Source organism: Ursus maritimus, unplaced genomic scaffold (assembly GCF_017311325.1).
Source record: "Ursus maritimus isolate PB19 unplaced genomic scaffold, ASM1731132v1 scaffold_19, whole genome shotgun sequence".
Taxonomy (NCBI): Eukaryota; Metazoa; Chordata; class Mammalia; order Carnivora; family Ursidae; genus Ursus; species Ursus maritimus.
The window spans coordinates 43,430,418-43,449,337 of record NW_024424341.1 but is presented as its reverse complement, the minus strand read 5'-3'; the positions used below and the strand labels follow the sequence as shown (position 1 = coordinate 43,449,337).

The 18,920-nt window shown below is 35.2% G+C and overlaps 2 protein-coding genes across 2 annotated transcripts in view; both read left to right on the top strand.

Moving 5' to 3' along the window:
• ZNF345 (zinc finger protein 345) overlaps positions 1-11,027 on the top strand; it is a 24,572-nt gene extending 13,545 nt beyond the window's left edge. The window contains exon 2 of the mRNA XM_008711143.2: positions 8,304-11,027. Within this exon, the coding sequence (XP_008709365.1) occupies positions 8,383-9,822 (1,440 nt within the window). The 5' untranslated portion in view covers positions 8,304-8,382 and the 3' untranslated portion in view covers positions 9,823-11,027. The remainder of the gene's footprint in view (positions 1-8,303) is intronic.
• Positions 1-18,920, top strand: part of LOC103681551 (zinc finger protein 383-like) — a 56,936-nt gene that overhangs the window by 14,504 nt on the left and 23,512 nt on the right. The gene's annotated exons all lie outside the window — the stretch shown is intronic.

The following is an 18,920-nucleotide window of genomic DNA, read 5'->3' as shown; positions in this document are numbered from 1 at the left end:
TTTTTTTTTTTTTTTTTTTTTTTTTTTTTTTTTTTAAAGATTTTATTTATTTATTCGACAGAAATAGACAGCCAGTGAGAGAGGGAACACAAGCAGGGGGAGTGAGAGAGGAAGAAGCAGGCTCAGAGCGGAGGAGCCTGATGTGGGGCTCGATCCCATAACGCCGGGATCACGCCCTGAGCCGAAGGCAGACGCTTAACCGCTATGCCACCCAGGCGCCCTTATGGGTTAGCTCTTATGTTTAGGCTATTGATCCGTTTTGAGTTAATTTTTTTAATTGTTAAGCCAATTTTTATGGAAGAGGGCTTTAAGTTTTTTAAATTCTAGTACACTTAACATACAGTGTTAGATTAGTTTCAGGTGTACAATATAGTGATTCAACAATTCTATACATTACTCAGTGTTCATCACAGTAAGGTTACTGTTAATCCCTTTTGTCTATTTCATCCGTCCCCCTACTGACCTCTCCCCTGATAATCACCAGTTTGTTCTGTACACTTGAGTCTTTTTTGTCTCTTTTTTCCTTTGCTTTTTTTCTTAAATTCCACATATGAGTGAAATCATATGGTATTTGTTTTTGACTGACTTATTTCAGTTAGCATTGTACTCTCTAGATCTGTCCATGTTGTTGCAAATGGCAAGAGTTTATTCTTTTTTATGGCTGAGTAATATTCCATTATATATATATATATATACACCACATCTTTTCCACTCGTCTATTGATGGACATTTGAGTTGCTTCTATAATTTAGCTATTGTAAATAATGCTGCAATAAACAGGGGTGCATAGATCTTTTTTTTTCTTTTCTTTTTTACTTTTTAAAATTTAAATTCAATTAATTAACATAGAGTGTATTATTGGTTTCAGAGGTAGAGGTCAGTAATTCATCAGACTTATATAATACCCAGTGCTCATTACATCACATGCCCTCCTTAATGTCCATCACCCAGTTACCTCACCCCCCACCGCCCTCCCCTCTAGCAATCCTCAATTTCTTTCCTATGATTAAGAGTCTGTTACGGGTTGTTTCCCTCTCTGATTTTGTCTTGTTTTATTTTTTCCTGTCTTCCCCTATGATCCTCTGTTTTGTTTCTTAAATTCCACATATGAGTGAGATCATATGATTATTGTCTTGCTGTGATTGACTTATTTTGCTTAGCATAACACTCTCTAGTTCCATCCATGTTGTTGCAAATGGTAAGATTTCATTTTTTGATGGCTGAGTAGTATTCCATTGTGTATATATACATCTTTATCCATTCATCTATGGATGGACATCTGGGCTATTATGGACATTGTTGATATAAACATTGGGGTACAGGTGCCCCTTTGGATCACTACATTTGTATCTTTGGGGTAAATACCCAGTAATGCAATTGCTGGGTCCTAGGGTAGCTCTATTTTCAACTTCTTGGGGAACCTCAATACTGTTTTCCGGAGTGGTCATACCAGCTTGCATTCCCACCAACAATGTAAGAGGGTTTCCCTTTCTCTGCATCCTTGCCAACATCTGTCCTTTCCTGACTTGTTAATTTTAGCCATTCTGACTGGTGTGAGGTGATAGATCTTTTTGAATCAGTGTTTTCATATTCTTTCATTAAATACCCCGTAGCGGAATTACTGAATCATATGGTCATTCTACTTTTAATTTTTTTGAGGAGTCTCCATACTGATTTCCACAGTGTCTGCACCAGTTTGCATTCCTACCGACAGTGCCCAAAGTTTCCTTTTTCTCCACGTCCTCGCTAACACTTGTTGTTTCTTTGTTACTGATTTTAGCCATTCTGACAGGTGCGAGGTGATATCTCATTGTGGTTTTTACTTGCAATTCCCTGATGATGAGTGATGTTGAGCATCTTTTCATGTGTCTATTGGCCATCTGTAAATCTTTTTTGGAGAAATGTCTGTTCATGGGTTCTACCCATTTTTTAATTGGATTATTTGGTTTTGGAGTGTTGAGTTGCGTAAGTTCTTTATATATTTTGGGTACTAGCCCTTTATTGGATATGTCACTTGAAAATATGTTCTTCCATTTAGTTCTGTTGATTGTTTCCTTTGCTGTGCAGAAGCTTTTTATTTTGATGTAGTTTATTTTTACTTTTATTTTCCTTGCCTCAGGAGATAAGCATCATGAAAAATGTTGCTGTGGAGAAATTACTGCTTGTGCTGTCTACTAGGATTTTTATGGTTTCTGGTCTCACATTTAGGTCCTTAATCCATTTTGAGTTTATTTTTGTGTATAGGGTAAGAAAGCGGGTCCAGTTCCATGTGTTAATTTTGTATATGAAGTGAGATCGAGGGTTTAACTTCATCCTTTTGCATATGTTTATCCAGTTGTCCTAGCACCACTTGTTAAATGTTTCTTTCCCCATTGAATGGACTTGTCATCCTGTTGAAAATCATTTGGTCATAGATATTTAGGTTTATTTCTAGATTCTCAGTTCTATCCCATTGGTCTATATATCTATACTTGTGTCAGTATCACAGTGTTTTTTGATTACTGTAACTTTTTGTTAGTAAGTTTTGAAATCAAGAGGTAATCTTCATACTTTGTTTTTCTTTTGCAATATTGTTTGGCTATTCAGGGCCCATTCCATATGAATTTGAGGATCAGCTTTTCATTTCTCCAAAAAGGCCATTGAAATTTTGATAGAGGTTACATTGAATCTGCAGATTGTTGAGTTTTGCCATCTTTTAACACTACTAAGTCTTCCCGTCCATACATCTGGGATGTTATTCTGTTTTAACCCCAACTGGTTACTTCAGTTGAATTCTGTCACTAGCCACCCTAAGTTAGTATCAGATCTACACGTTTTAACTGTTTATCTCTCCTTTTTTTAGACCAACTGGCTACAAATCTGGTTGGAAAAAAAAGGGTCCCCATGAGTGTCCACCATGTCAAGTTTAATAATTTAATAGAATGACTCTTAGAATCCAGGAAAGCACTATACTCAAAATTAAAGTTTTATTATGAGTAGTAAGGATACAAATCAGGAGTAGCCAAATGAAGGATACATAAGCAAAGTTGGGAAGGAACCCAAATACAGTTTCTGTAGAATCTCCTCGTGGAATTAGAGTGCATTACCTTTCTGGTTCATCAATGTGTTCATCAGCCAGAATGTTCTACTGAGCTTCGGTGTCCAGACTTTTTATTGGGGTTCCACTATGTGGATGCTTAATCACTGGATGCATGATTGAACTCAATCTCCAGTTTCACTCCCCCCTCCCAGAGGTTGGGTTGGCTCAGTCTTTCTGGTGATCACCTCCAGTGTTCAAGCTACCTACACAGGCACACCATGAGTTACTTCATTAGCATAAACTCAGGTGTGATCCAATAACAAAGACACTTCTATCACTTGGGAAATTCCAAGGGTTTTAGAAACTATGATCTAGAAACCTGGGACAAAGACCAGACAAATTCTTTATTATAACAGATATCTTCTTATTTATTTAGTGGTTCTTTTTCTTTTGGATCATTTAGCTTTTTATTAGTCGTTTGAAAAACATCTTTATATTTTGGATACTAGGTTTTTGATAAATATTTTATAAATATCTTCTCCCATTGTAAGGCTTATTTCTTTACTCTTTATCATGGATTTTTTCATAACTGGGGTATGAGTCATGTGTACCCTGTTCTACAACTTTATTTTCCAAGTAGTTAATATTGCCTGTTTTTAAAGGGAGGGTGATGCCTGGTTGTCCATGCAACTATCACTAATTCATACCCAAAGTCTTTCAGAAAATAAATTTTTTGGGAAACCTGTCATTTTCCTGTGTTTAAACAACCCTCCTACAATCCTTTGTTCTTTTCTGTCAACTATTATTTTAAATTTTGCCTTTTTGAATTCTGTGCTCATCTTCTATGTTAAGTTTTTATTTCTTGGATTTCGTGCCTTCTTGTTTTTTGATTTACTCCAAGAAAACTTCAAATTATCAATATTGGTTTTGGGGGTAACTGGGTGACTCAGTTGGTCAAGCATCTACCTTCACCTCAGGTCATGATTCCAGGGTCCTGGGATCCAACCCTGTGTTCAGCTCCCTGCTCAGTGGAGTGTCTGCTTCTCCCTCTCCCTCTGTCCCTCCCACTCCTTCCTGCCCCTGCTAGTGCACATACTCTGTCTGTCTCTCAAATAAATAAATAAATAAATAAATAAATAAAATATTTTATAAAAATTGGTTTTTGATATAGGTGGCATGTAAGAACGGATGAATGTGTTAAACTTGTGAGCTCTAGTATATCTGAAAAGGGCTTTTTCAGCCAGTACATTGGTTCTTTTGCAGGTCAGTAATTCTACTTGAAATTACTTTTCTTTAGAATTTTGTAGTTACGACTCTAGCTTAGAATATTATTGAGAACTCCAAAGCCATTTTCATTCCTGCACTTTTATTTATGCCCTATTTTTAATCTTTGGAGCCTTTTATGGTCTTTTCTTTGTTCCTAGTGTCCTGGAACCTAATGTAAAATATGTCTTAGTGTGAATCATTTTTACTCTTTATGTTAGGTATCAAGTGAGTCCATTAAATGTGGAGATTCATGTCCTTCAAGTCTGGAAAATTTCTTAAATGCTACTTTCTAAAACAATCTGTAATTTCTGTTTTCTTTGAAAATTTTCTAATATACAGCAAAATTGAAAGAATGTTCCAGTGTAACCTATATGCCCTATTTAGTAATCACTTAAAATTGCTAGTTGTTAACACATTGCCACATTTGCTTTATCTTCCTAAACACACACACACACACACACACACACACACACACACTCACTCACTCGCAAATATAGTCCACCCCCACCCCCTCCCGGAATCATTTGAAATTAAGTTGGAGACATCTGGACATTTTACCCTTAATACTTTTAGCATGCATCCCCTTGGTATAAGGACATTTTCCAAACAATAACAATGACATAGCAAATCTATGAAAATTTACATTAACTCGTTACTATCACCTCAGACATTTCATGTTCAGGTATTTCCAGTGGTTCCCCAAAAATGTGTTTTTTTTTTTGTTTTTTTTTTTTTTTTAGCTGATGTAATGTTTTTTGTTCATTTACTTGGTCACTTGTTTGATCTAGGATCCAGTCAAGATTCACGATTATATTTGGTTGTTGGGTCTCTTTAGTACTCTTTTAATCTATAACAGGCTTGCTTTCTTTCTCTTTCTTTCTTTCTTTCTTTCTTTCTTTCTTTCCCTTTCCTTTCCTTTCTTTTCTTTTCTTTTCTTTTCTTTCTTTTTTTGTTTTGTTTAATAAGGCACTGAATGTTTTAGACAATTCAGGACAGTCTTATAGACTGTCTCAGCAACCTCCATTTGTCTGATGGCTTTCTCATGGAAATTGGAGGCTTAGATTCAGTTTAAGTATTTGGCAAGCATACTGTGTAGGTGATAGGGTCGTGTACCTTTTATTGCATTACATTGGGAAGCACAGGTTGTTGCACTATTGGTGGTGCCCAGTTTTTTTTAACTTAAGGTTAAAGGTGGTGAATACTTAATCTTCCCAGTGTAAAGATATATTTTTCCCTTTATAATTAGTGAATAGTCTGTGAAGTGATACTATGAGACCAGTGAATATCCTTTTTCTCTACAACCATTCACTTTCTGGTTTTAGAATTTACTGAGAATCCTTGCCTGAATCAGTTAGATTGATGTTTTCAAAATGATGATTTTCAGATTTCTTTATTCCTTCTAGCACCCTGCCTGACACTTGGCAGATGCTTAGCACACTTTTAAAAATGATCTCTTTCCACTAGATATTGAGCTGCCTTGCATGACCTTCCAATTTTCATACGTTTTCCACTTCCATATATTGTGCTTTTAAAAGAGATTTCTTTCGTTTATCTTTTAATCTTTTTAATTACTTGTTTTTATTCCCACTTTATATTTTCATTTTCTAAGATTCTTTTTTTCATCTCATTCCTTTTTATGCCATCTTATTTTTCTACCATGTAAAATAATTTCTCATGTCCCTCTCAGGATATTAATGGTGGCTTCTGAAATTTTTGTTTTCTTATGTAGCTTCTCTTCTAAGTTCTTTGGGGTTTATTTAATCTTTTTTTTTAATTATAGGTTTTCCTTTAATATGTGATGATATTTGCCTCTCTGTATTTTAGAGCAGACACTATGAACCTGACTTAACTTTTTGTATGCCAACTAGTAAATTTCCACAGGTACATAGTGCCCGCATTTCTTAAGCTTTTCTGGGGTTCTGCAGCATAAATCCTCCTTCTCTGGGTTTTGCTTACTTTTTGAGTTAGGTTTCATCCTTCTTTGGTTTGTTAAGTTAGTCATCATTTATTTTCATGGTTTCTAACTTCAGAAGTTTTGCTGCTTCTATCTCCTCTTTAATTCTCTTTACCTGAGTATTTGGTCCTTTTTAAAAAAATCCATTTCATTGGTTTTAGTGAGGCTTTTAAAAGGGCAGGAAAAACTGCATGTGATCCACTTGTCCTCTTTGAGAGAAAGTGTATTCTCTTTCTAGAGAAATCTTGTTTTTAGATGTTTATTTTTAAGGATCATGAATTTTGAAACTAATTTATTATATTAGGCACTCATTAAATGTATTTTGATTTTTTTGCATGTGCCAGAGTTCAAGTTGATTAAAGTAACATATTGGTTATACTTCCTTCCTGATGGTTGGCTCTCCTGTAGCAGACAGACGTTAAGCAAAATTCAAATATGAAATTTGCAATTATAGGAGACAAATGTGTAATCGAGCCTTACCAAAACAAAATACAAAGAATGGAAGGAAATAAAAGGGGGGGGGAAGTGCTTTGAGAGGTAATGGTGGGATGTGCATAATTAAGACTGAGTATTCAGAAAAGATCTTTATAGGATATGCCACTTAGCAGGGACCTTAACGATGTGGAGAGGGAGTATGGACTAATATGTAGGGCAGATGAAATCATTTTGTCTGTGTGTGTGTGTTGGGGGAGTGTTACAGTTTAGTGCATTTGAAGAACTGAGAAGACCAGTGTAGCTATAATTTATTGTTGAGGGGAGAGAAGTATCAGGTTGAAGAGGCAGGCAGGAGGTAGATTACTGAGGAATTATTAAGACCAAGTTAAGGAGTACAGATCTTATCCAAAAGACAATGGGGAATCACTGAAGCATTTTTAACAGAACAGTGCCAGGCTGAATATCACTCTGGCTGCTAAGGGTGTAAAACTGGAAAGGCAGACAAATAAATAAAATTCTGCTTTTGTGTCCAAATAAAAGAAAATTTTGACCTGGATCATCTGTTGACAGTGGAGATGGAAAGAACAATCTCAGGACATATTTAGGCCTACTCCAAACAATCTTGCTGGATGTGTTATAAGAAGAGAATGGAGCTCAGATGTTTTCACCTTTGGGGTTTGATGTATTTGCTCAGGGACTTAATTGATATTTTAAAATCCATTCTTTTTCCTAGTCTCTTTTCTGGCGTGTAGGTCTTCCAAAATAGTAGCTATGGAACACTGTACAGTTACTTTATACAACTACATAAATATATTATGTGTGATTTCAGAATCATTAAATAATTATTAGAGCCAGGGTTCAGAATACTTATCTATCTGCATCCTTGCAATCTGCCAATAGTATCACATTACCTCTATCTGCTCTTTCCTTCTCTCATACCTTAAAACTAGATTCTCAAGTACAGCAGCTTTTGCCGAGTCCCCTTTTTTGTTCTCCCAAGCTTAACCTCATAGACTCCCTAGGCAAACATGGATTTTATCAAATGGCATAAATAAGCCACATTCTAATCACCATAGATTCTTCCTTCTGCATTGCTCATTCATCATATTAATCTTTCATCAGGATACTGCTATATCTGGAGTAATATTCTCTTCTATTTCCTTCAGATTATATGCAATTTATGTTTGTTACTTGATTATTTATCCTAGATTTTTCCTTCTAGTTGTAGTTTCTTAATGATCCAAACAACCCTAAGAAATGAGTTAAATGGTAATTACCCACATTTAAAAATGTATATGGCACTAGATTTATTCTCTAACAAAATAGGGGTAGAGCCTAGACATCTTTATATTTATCAAGCTCCCCGTGCTTGAAGGGGATTTTTATTTAAATCACTATTTAGGAACACCTGACTAATCTGTTTTCCTAAATATCTCCTTCACCTTCCAGTGTGACTTCTTTTTACTTTCCTTTTCTATTTGTCAAATTGCCCAATCATATTTGAGAACTGTATAAGTTACTCAGTTTTTATGAAAATTAGTTTCAGTTAAATCTTTTCATTTCTATTATAAAAGTTTTTTCTCCCAGAACACAAAAAAAGTGAATGTTTGCTTTTATATTTTCTTTCAGACTGTGAATCAAGGTTGAGACCAAGAAATTATTTCTGAAAAAGGATATTTATGGAATAGAATCATCCTGATGAGAGATAATGGAAAGACTTATAAAAAACAGCATTGAGTGTTCAAGTTTCAGAGGTGATTGGGAATGTAAAAGCCAGTTTGAGAGAAAACAGGAGTCTCAGGAAGGACATTTCAGTCAAATGATATTTACTTCTGAAGACATGCCCACTTTCAATACCCAGCATCAGAGAATACATACTGATGAGAAACTCCTTGAATGTAAGGAATGTGGGAAGGATTTTAGTTTTGTATCGGTCCTTATTCGACATCAGCGAATTCATACTGGTGAGAAACCTTATGAATGTAAAGAATGTGGCAAGGCCTTTGGTAGTGGTGCAAACCTTGCTTACCATCAAAGAATTCATACTGGTGAGAAACCATATGAATGTAGTGAATGTGGAAAGGCCTTTGGTAGTGGCTCCAACCTTACTCATCATCAGAGAATTCATACTGGTGAGAAACCATATGAATGTAAAGAATGCGGGAAAGCCTTTAGTTTTGGATCAGGCCTTATTCGACATCAGATAATTCACAGTGGTGAAAAGCCTTATGAGTGTAAGGAATGTGGGAAGTCCTTTAGTTTTGAATCAGCCCTTACTCGGCATCACAGAATTCACACAGGTGAGAAACCTTATGAATGTAAGGATTGTGGAAAGGCCTTTGGCAGTGGTTCAAACCTTACTCAACATCGAAGGATTCATACTGGTGAGAAACCTTATGAATGTAAAGCATGTGGAATGGCCTTTAGTAGTGGTTCAGCCCTTACTCGGCATCAGAGAATTCATACTGGTGAAAAACCATATATATGTAATGAATGTGGGAAGGCTTTTAGTTTTGGATCAGCCCTTACTCGACATCAAAGAATTCATACTGGTGAGAAACCTTATGTATGTAAGGAATGTGGGAAGGCTTTTAATAGTGGCTCAGATCTCACTCAGCATCAGAGAATTCACACTGGTGAGAAACCCTATGAGTGTAAGGAATGTGAGAAGGCCTTTAGAAGTGGTTCAAAACTTATTCAGCATCAAAGAATGCACACTGGTGAGAAACCCTATGAGTGTAAGGAATGTGGGAAAGCCTTTAGTAGTGGTTCAGACCTTACTCAACATCAGAGAATTCATACTGGTGAGAAACCTTATGAATGTAAAGAATGTGGCAAGGCCTTTGGTAGTGGCTCAAAACTTATCCAACACCAGCTAATTCACACTGGTGAAAAACCATATGAATGTAAAGAATGTGGAAAGTCCTTCAGTAGTGGTTCAGCTCTTAATCGGCACCAGAGAATACACACTAGTGAAAAATCTTATGAATGTAAGGAATGTGGGAAGAATCTTGGTACTGGCTCAAGCCTTACTCAACATCAGAAAATTCATACTGGTGAGAAACTTTATGAATGTAAGGAATGTGGAAAGGCTTTTGGGAGGGGTTCAGAGATTCAGCAACATAAAAAAAGTCATATCAGTGAGTAGCTCTGTGAATTGGAAATTTACGTTAGGATTATGTGGTTAAGGAAGGACGCAGGACACATATTAGGGAGAGTCACCACAAATGTAATTAAGGTACAAATGCCTTACTTATGCTTTACCACTTAGTCTGTGGGAATTTATACAGGAAAAGAAAAACCACTCTGAAGATCTCTTATAGTCATTCTTTCATTATTTTTGGAAAATTCATACTTGTGAATATTAAAAATTTAAAAACTGTTTATTGTATTTCGCCTTTATTTTAAACATTGAAAAATTCATTTCGGGGCTAACCCTGCTACTTTTGTTTACTGATCCATCTCAAAATTAAATTATTTATTGAGGGTCTAAATTTGCCCTTCTCCCTCTTTCTCATTTGAATACCATTTATTTAATAACCATATCTATTTTTGTATTTTTTTATTGCCTGTTTGATGGTAAGTTATATTTTTTATACATATGAAGCATGGGTATCAGGTCAGTCTTCATTTTCTAAATTTGCATATGTGTGTTTGTATCTGTGTTCCATTTTGTTTTTGTTGTTACTGTTACTTTTAAGTATCCTTCAATATCTTGTGGATCTGTATCTTTTTTTTTTTTTTTGGAAGCTTGTTTTACTTTCCTTTTTACAAAGTCTATACTCTTTTTGCAAAACAGTTCTTTTCTATATTAATGTAGATATAAACAAAAATAGTTATCTGTAATCATACCAACCATAGACAATCATTGTCAAACTTTTGTAGCAAACCTTTTAAGACTATGTCATTGTTTTTGAAAAGTGTGATTATGCTATACTATAACCAGCCTTTAATAGTCTTTGTAAATATATTGTTACTCTTCTGTTGCCTTGAAAGTATTCACCTGTCTTTATCAAGCCCCTTTTGTCAAATATTGAAAATTTTGCCATTATAAAGTATTACCTTGATGGCCCCTTTTGAATGTGTCTTTATTTTTTATTGTTCATTTCAGAGAAAATGTATGGGGTCTCTTCTGCTTTTAAAGACTTATACTATGATATATAAGCTCTACTTCCCTTGACCAACATTCAGACCTAGTTATTTCCCTAATGTTAACCAACTTATTCTTCAACAGATCCTTTTATATGCATATATAATGTGCTTATGGTAATGCGGGCATAATGAGCTCACCTCAGAGGCTTGTTATGTGAATTCTACATTTGTGCCTATCACATAATAAAACTTGCTTAGTATTAGCCTTTGTCATTGTTATTATCTTTTCAATTTTATTATGGAAAAACTTTTAACTAGTATCCATGTTTTACTGAACATCAAATCATCATAATGGGAAAAAAGACATTCAGGTAAATGAATATAAGAAAAGTTTGACCAACATCTATTTCTTATGACAAGAGATAATTCATCTTAAAGAAAAATATGTGATGGTAAAGTGTAAGAAGGAAAAATCCATACCAGGGTGAAAATAAAAATTCTTCACAGAAATTTGAATTTTGAGGAATGACATCAGCATTATGACAGCATAAGATGCCTACCCTCATTTGGCCCCCCATGATTAACAAGTAAAAGTGCCTCTGTCATTGTTGTGGGATCCAACACCATAAGCTAAGGGACCTGAGAGGAGTCTCACCCACATCAAGTAATAAGCTGATAGTCCTCCAACAGGACTCTGAACCATCCCCAGCCTCTTTTGGCTGCATTCAGGGCAAACCTGGAGAGAGCTGATTTGAGCAGACACTCACAAATGAGAGAGGCTTTGTAGAACTCCAGATTTCCTGAGCAGAGATTCTAGCACTGTTTTGGAGAAAAAGAAAAAAAAGGAGGGGGTAAGATGAACTTTACCAGTGCCACCCCTTCCCCAAGGTGGCATATCATGGTGCTGAACTAGCCAGCAATGACTTTTTCTGCAGGGGAAAACAGTGAGTGCTTGCCCAGCTTCCCTACCGGTATAGGATGCTGCTGAAGAAACTTGTTTTTCTCCTGCAGCACCCACAGTATTGAGGCAATACTTGCGTGACTGTGGGAAGAGAGATGAGGTTATAAGAATGTCAGAATGTATTAAAGGAATACAATTCCTACTGGCTGCATTCAGGACTCCTGCAGGAAGCCCACCAGAAGCTGCTGGGAAAACCTTACACAAGGATCCCCCACCTGGCTTGCAGGCACCCCCAATGCTCCAAATATTAAACCCACAGCTCCCTCAGTTCTTCAGCTAGCTCTTTGTGTATGTTCCCAAGTATGGCAGTAAAGACCAGTTTTGGTAGACAGAGAGCACACAGAAAACAGGCCAGAGTCTGTAGCGAGGGAGAAAACACAAACTTGAGCTATAGTATTATCTTAGGAAAAACAAAAGAGGTTTCCTGCAGCCAGCCTGGTGAGTTGTAAGGTTGAGAGAAGACAAAGAAGCTTAAGATTTCTGTCACAAGACGCCAAGAAGTAGGGAGCACATGTATTCCTACAATGACAGAGAAAGCCCCGGTTATAAGCAGGCCCAATAAAAAGTATCTCTGACCTGAAGGCAACTAGTAGTGTTTGGAGGAGGTGACTACTTCAAATGAGAAAACAGCAATGCAAAACTCCAAGAAACATGAGGAATCAATGAAATGTGACATCACAAAAAGATCTCAATAATCCTCTAGTAACTGAACTCAAAGACAGAATTCTGTGATTTACCTGACAAATAATTCAAATTAGCTGTTCTAAAGAAACTCAATGAGCTACAATAAAACATAGAACTCAACAAGCAGGAAAGCAATACATGAGTAAGATGAGAAATTCAACAAAAAGAAATCATAAAAACAAACCAAACAAATCTGAAGCTGAAGAATGAATGAAATGAAAAATGCAACAGAGAACATCAACAGGAGAATAGACCAAGTGAATATAAAATGAGAGAGATAGAAGATGGGGGCTTTGAAATACCCCAGACAGAGGAGAACAAAGAAAAAAGGAATGAAAGAGAGTGAAGAAAGACTGTAAGATGTGTGGGACACCATAAACCAAACAAGAATATAAAAAATAACTACTGTAATTTGTTAATGAATTCAGGATATAAAAAATAAAAAATGGTAAAATAAAAAACATAAAAGGGGCAGTAAGAGAGTAGAGCTCTTTTATGTGATTAAAGTTGCTATCCATTAGGTTAAAATGGACTGTTTTATAAGATTTTTTAAAAGATTTATTTATTTTAGAGAGAGAGCAGGGGGAAAGGCAAAGGGAGACAGAAAGAATTCTCAAGCAGTCTCCTCACTGAGTGCAGAGCCTGATGCAGGGCTCGATTCCAGGACCCTTAAGATCATGACCTGAGCCGAAATCAAGAGCCAGCCACCCAACTGAGTGAGCCATCCGAGTGCCCCTATATGATGTTTTATGTAAGTCTCATGATAACCATAAAGCAAAACTCTATTAGATTCACAAAAGATAAGTGAGGGGAATCACAGCATACCACCATGGAAAAGAGAGGGGAAAAAAGAACAATGGAACTACAAAATAGCTGGAGAGCTATTAATAAGATGGAGTTAGTCTACATATTAATAATTTCTCTAATGTAAATGAATTGAATTTACCAATTGAAAGGCATAGAATGGCCAGATGGATAAGACTCAACTATATGCTACCTACCAAAAGGCACTTCAGCTTTAAGATCATACATAGGCTCAAAGTGAAGAGATGGAAAAAGATATTCCATGGAAGCAGAAAGTGGGGTTGGCCTTACAGGGCTGGCCCATATTTATATAAGACAAAATAGACTTTAAGCCAAAAATTATGAGACAAAGAAGGTCATTATAGAATGATAAGGAGGTCAATTCATCAAGAAGATATAACAATCATAAATGTTTATGCACCCAATATCAGAACACCTAAATATGTTAAGCAAATACTGACAGATCTGGAGGGAGAAATAAGCAATACAAGAACAGTAGGGGATTTCAATACTTCACTTGAAGTAACAGATGGATCATTCAAACAGAAAATCAATGTAGAAACATTTGACTTGAGTCATACATTAAAACAACTGGGCCTAACAGACATATATAAAACATTCCACTCAACAGCAGCAGCAGAATACACATCTTCTCAACTGCACATGGAATATTCTCCAGGATAGATCATATGATAGGTCACAAAACAATTCTTAGGAAAATTAGAGTGACGCCATACCAAGTATCTTTTCCAACCAAAATGGTATGAAACTAAAAATCAAAAAAACAAGAGAAAGCTGGAAATTTTACAAATATGTGGAATCTAGGCAACACACTCCTGAATAACCAATGGGCCAAGGAAGAAATCAAGAGGAAAAAAGTGCCCAAACAAATGAAAATGGAAACTCAACAGACAAATACATATGTGATGCTGTAAAATCATTTCTTAGAGGGAAGTTTATAGCAATAAATGCATGTGTAAGGGAAAATGAAAGATTTCAAATAAACAACTTTAAATGTCAAGGGACTAGAAAAAGAACAAACTAAGGCCAAAGTTAACAGAAGGAAATAACAAAGACCAGAGCTGAAATAAATCAAATAGAGACTAGTAAAGCAATAGAAAAGATTAGCAAAGCTAAAATCTGTTTTTGAAAAGAACAAAATTGACGAAACTTTAGCTAGACTAAGAAAAAAAGCAAAGAGGGGCAACTGGGGGGGGCTCAGATGGTTAAGCATCTGCCTTTGTCTCAGGTCATGATCTCCAGGTCCTGGGATCTAGCCCTACATCGGGCTCCCTGCTCAGTCGGGAGTCTGCTTCTCTCTCTCCCTCTGCCTCTCCCTCACCCCCACTCGTATTCTCTCTCAAATGAATAAATAAAATATTTAAAAAATAAAGATAAAATAAAATTATTCTAACAGCACATTATTTAAAAAAAAGAAAAGAAAAGCAAAAGGACCCAAATAAACAAAATCAGAAATGAAAGAGGAAACATTCTAACTGATATCTCAGCAATACAAAAGATCGTAAGAGACTACTATGAACACTTGTATGCTAACAAATTGGATAGCCTAGAAGTGGATAAATTCCTAGAAACATATGACCTATGAAGACTGAATTATGAAGAAATAAAAATTCTGGAGAGACCAATTACTACACTAGTGTGGTGATTCAATCAGTGATCAAAAATTTCCAGTGAAGAAAAGCCCAGCACCAGATGCCTTTGCTATTGAATTTTATCAAACATTTAAAGAATTAATGCCAATTCTCAAACTCCTACAAAAAATTGAAGAGGAGGGAACACTCCCAAGCTCATTTCACAAGGTTAGCCTTACCCTGACGCCAAAGCCAGACAGGAACACCACAAGAAAAAAAATTACAGGCCCATAATCCTGATGAATATAAATGCAAAAATTCTGAAGAAAAATTAGCATACTGAATTCAACAGGACATTAAAAGAATCATACACCATGATCAAGTGGGATTTATCCCTGGGATACAAGGATAGTTCAACATATTCACATCAATAAATGTGATGTACCACATTAATAAAATGAAGAATAAAAATCATATGATCATCTCAACAGGTGCAGAAAAGTATTTGACAAAATATAACATCCTTTCATGATAAAAACACTCAACAAATTTGGGTATAGAAGGAACACTGCAAACAATAAAAGCCAAATATGACCAACCCACAGCCACCATCATACTTGACAGTGAAAGGAGGAGTTTTCCTTCCAGTTCAGGAATAACACCAGGATGTCTAATCTCACCACTCTGATTCAACATAGTACTGGAATTTCTAGCCAGGGCAATCAAATGAGAAAATAAGTATAAGGCATCCAAATTGGAAGGGAAGAAGTAGAGTTGTCTCTGTTTAGATGATATGATCTTATATAGAGAAAATCCTAAGGACTCCACCTTAAAACTGTTAAGAGCTAATCAAAAAATAAAGTTGCAGGATACAAAATCAACATACAGAAATAAGTTGTGTTTCTATACACTAGCAACAAAATATCTGAAAAAGAAATTTTTAAAAATCTTATTCACAATAGCATCAGAAATTATAAAATATGTAGAAAATAAATTTAACCAATGAGGTGAACTATCTGCATGGTGAAAACTACAAGACTGATTAAAGTAATTGAAGAAGACACAAATAAGAGATATCCCATGTTCGTGGATCAGAAGAATTATTGTTAAAATGTCCCTTCCACACAAAGCCATCTACAGGTTCAATGCCATCTCTATCAAAATTCAGCTGGCATTTTTCACAGCAATAGAAAAACAATCCTAAAATTTGTATGGAGCCACAAAAGACCATGAATAGCCCAGGTCAGCAGAACAATGCTGAAGTTATCACATTGCCTAATTTCAAACTATACTATAAAGCTATAGTAACTAAGACTCGTTGGTACTGGCATAAAAATGGACATGTAGTCCAATGGAACAGAATTGAGAACCCAGAAATAAACCTTTGCATATACAGTCAGCTAATATTTGACAAGGGAACCTAGAATATTCAGTGGAGAAAAGATAGTTTCTTCATTAAATGGTGTTGGGAAACTGGTTATTCACAAGGAAGAAAAAATGAAATTGGACCCATATCTCAACCACTCAACAAAAATTAACTCAAAATGGATTAAAGACTTAAATGTAAGAACTAAAACCCTAAACCTCCTAGAATAAAACATAGGAAAAACCTCTTTGACATTGGTTTTGGCAATGATTACTTGGATATGGCACCAAAAGCACAAACAAAAGCAAAAATAAATATTTGGTACTAAATAAGTAAACGTTTCCTGCACAGCAAAATAAACAACAGAATGAAAAAGCAACCTATGGAATAGGAAAAAATATTTGCAAATCATATTTCAAAATGGGTTAATATTCAAAATATGTAAACTCATACAACTCAGTAGCCCCCCCAAAAAAAACCCCAAAAACCAAAAACACTAAGTCTAAAAAATAGGCAGAATCGAGGAGACACTTTTCCAAAGAATACATAAAATAGGTAACAGGTACATGAAACAATGCTCAACACCACTAATCATTAGGGAAATGCAAATCAAAATCACAGAGATATTCCCTCACACCTGTTAAAATGGCTATTATCAAGAAGTCCAGAGTTAACAAGTGTTGGTGGGGATGTAGAGAAAACTAAATACTTGTACACTGTTGGTGGGAATGTAAATTTGTACAGCTACTATGGAAAACAGTATGGAGTTTCCTTAAAAAAATAAAAATAAAACTTCCATATGATCCAGCAATCCCACTTCTGGGTATATCAAAGGAAATAAAAACAGGTATTAATGAGATATCTACATTTCCATATTCTTTTTTTTAATGCTATATTCTTTTTTTTTAATGCTGTATTTCTTTTCTGTTTCAAGTTTTTATTTAAATCCTAAGTTAACATTTAGTGTAATATTAGTTTCAGGAGTAGAATTTAGTGATTCATCACTTACATGTAACACCCAGTGCTCATCAAAAGTGCCTTCCTTAATACCCATCACCCATTTAGCCCATTTCCCTGCTCACCTCCGCTCTAGCAACCCTTGGTTTGTTCTCTATACTTAAGAGTCTACTTTATGGTTTGCCTCTCTCTGTTTTTTCTTTCTCCTGTGTTCATCTGCTTTGTTTCTTAAATTCCACATTTGTACACTTCCTTATTCTTACAGCATTATTTACAATAGCCAAGATATGGAAACAACCTGAGTTGGTCAATGGATGAATGTATAAAGAAGAAGTGGTATATATACAATAAAGGATCACTCATCCATGAGAAAGAATGAAATCTTGGATCAACTCCAAGGGCATTATGCTGAGTGAAATAAGCCAGAGAAAGAAAAATACTATAGAATATCACTCATATGTGGAATCTGAAATAGGTGAGCTCATAGAAACAGTTTAGTGGTTGTTACCACAGAGTTGTAGGGGGTATGGGGAAATGTTGGTCAAAGGGTACAAATTTTCTGTTATAAGATGAATAAGTTCTAGGGATCTAATGTACAGTATGGTGACTAAATATTGTATTATATCCTTGAAAGATGCTAAGTGAGTAGATAGTAAATGTCTCACTACAAAAAAGAAGTGGTAATTATGTTACATTATGGAGGTGTTAGCTAACACTGATGCTAATATTTCACTATATATGTGTATCATATCAACGTGTTGTACCCCTTAAACAGTATTATAGTCAATTATATTAATAAAGCTGGAATTAAGTTTAAAAATGTAAAAGCTATACAAAAATAAATCACATATATTGAATTAATAGGGAAAAATGATATTTCTTCACTATATCCCCTTCATTAAGAATTTTTATCATAAATGGATGTTGAATTTTGTCAAATGTTTTTTTTTGCACCTTTTGGGATGATTATATGATTTTTATCCATTATTTTGTTACTGTGGTGTTTCTCATTGATTTTTGGATGTTGAGCTATTCTTGTATCCATAGAGTAAATCCCACTTGATTATGTTTGTGAATTTCCCAGTTTTCTTCTTGTAATTGATTTCTAGTTTCATAACATTGTTGTCAGAAAACATGCTTGGTGTGATTTCAGTCTTAAATTTATTAAGACTTGTATTGTGGCCTACCATATGATCTAGGGGATATTTCATGAATACTTGAGAAGAATGTGCACTTTGTTTCTTTTTGATGGAATGTTTTGATGTCTGTCAAGTCCATCTGGTTTATGTTTAAATCTTTAATCCTTTTTCAGTTAATTTTTTGTATATAGTGTAAAACAAAGGTCCAATTTCATTGTTTTGCATGTGGATATCCTATTTTTCCAACCCACTTATTGAAGGGGACTGTCCTTTCCCTATGTTATATTTGTGGTGCCCTTGTCAGAGATTACTTGACCATATATGTGAGGGTTTATTTCTGGGCTATTCTATTCCATTGGTTTATGCACATGTTTTTGTGCCAGTACCATACTGTTTGATTACTATAACTTTGTAATGTGTTATGAAGTCAGGGAGCTTATTATCTCCTGCTTTGTTGTTCTTGCTCAAAAATGCTTTCACTATTCAGTGTTTTTTTGTGGCTCCAAATGAATTTTATAATTGTTTTTTCCTATTTCTGTAAGAAATGCTATTGGTATTTTGATAGAGATTGCACTGGCTGTAATTTCTGTGTATTTATAAATTTTCCCATTTTCTTTCTATTACTGATACATGATTTTATTCCATTGTAAT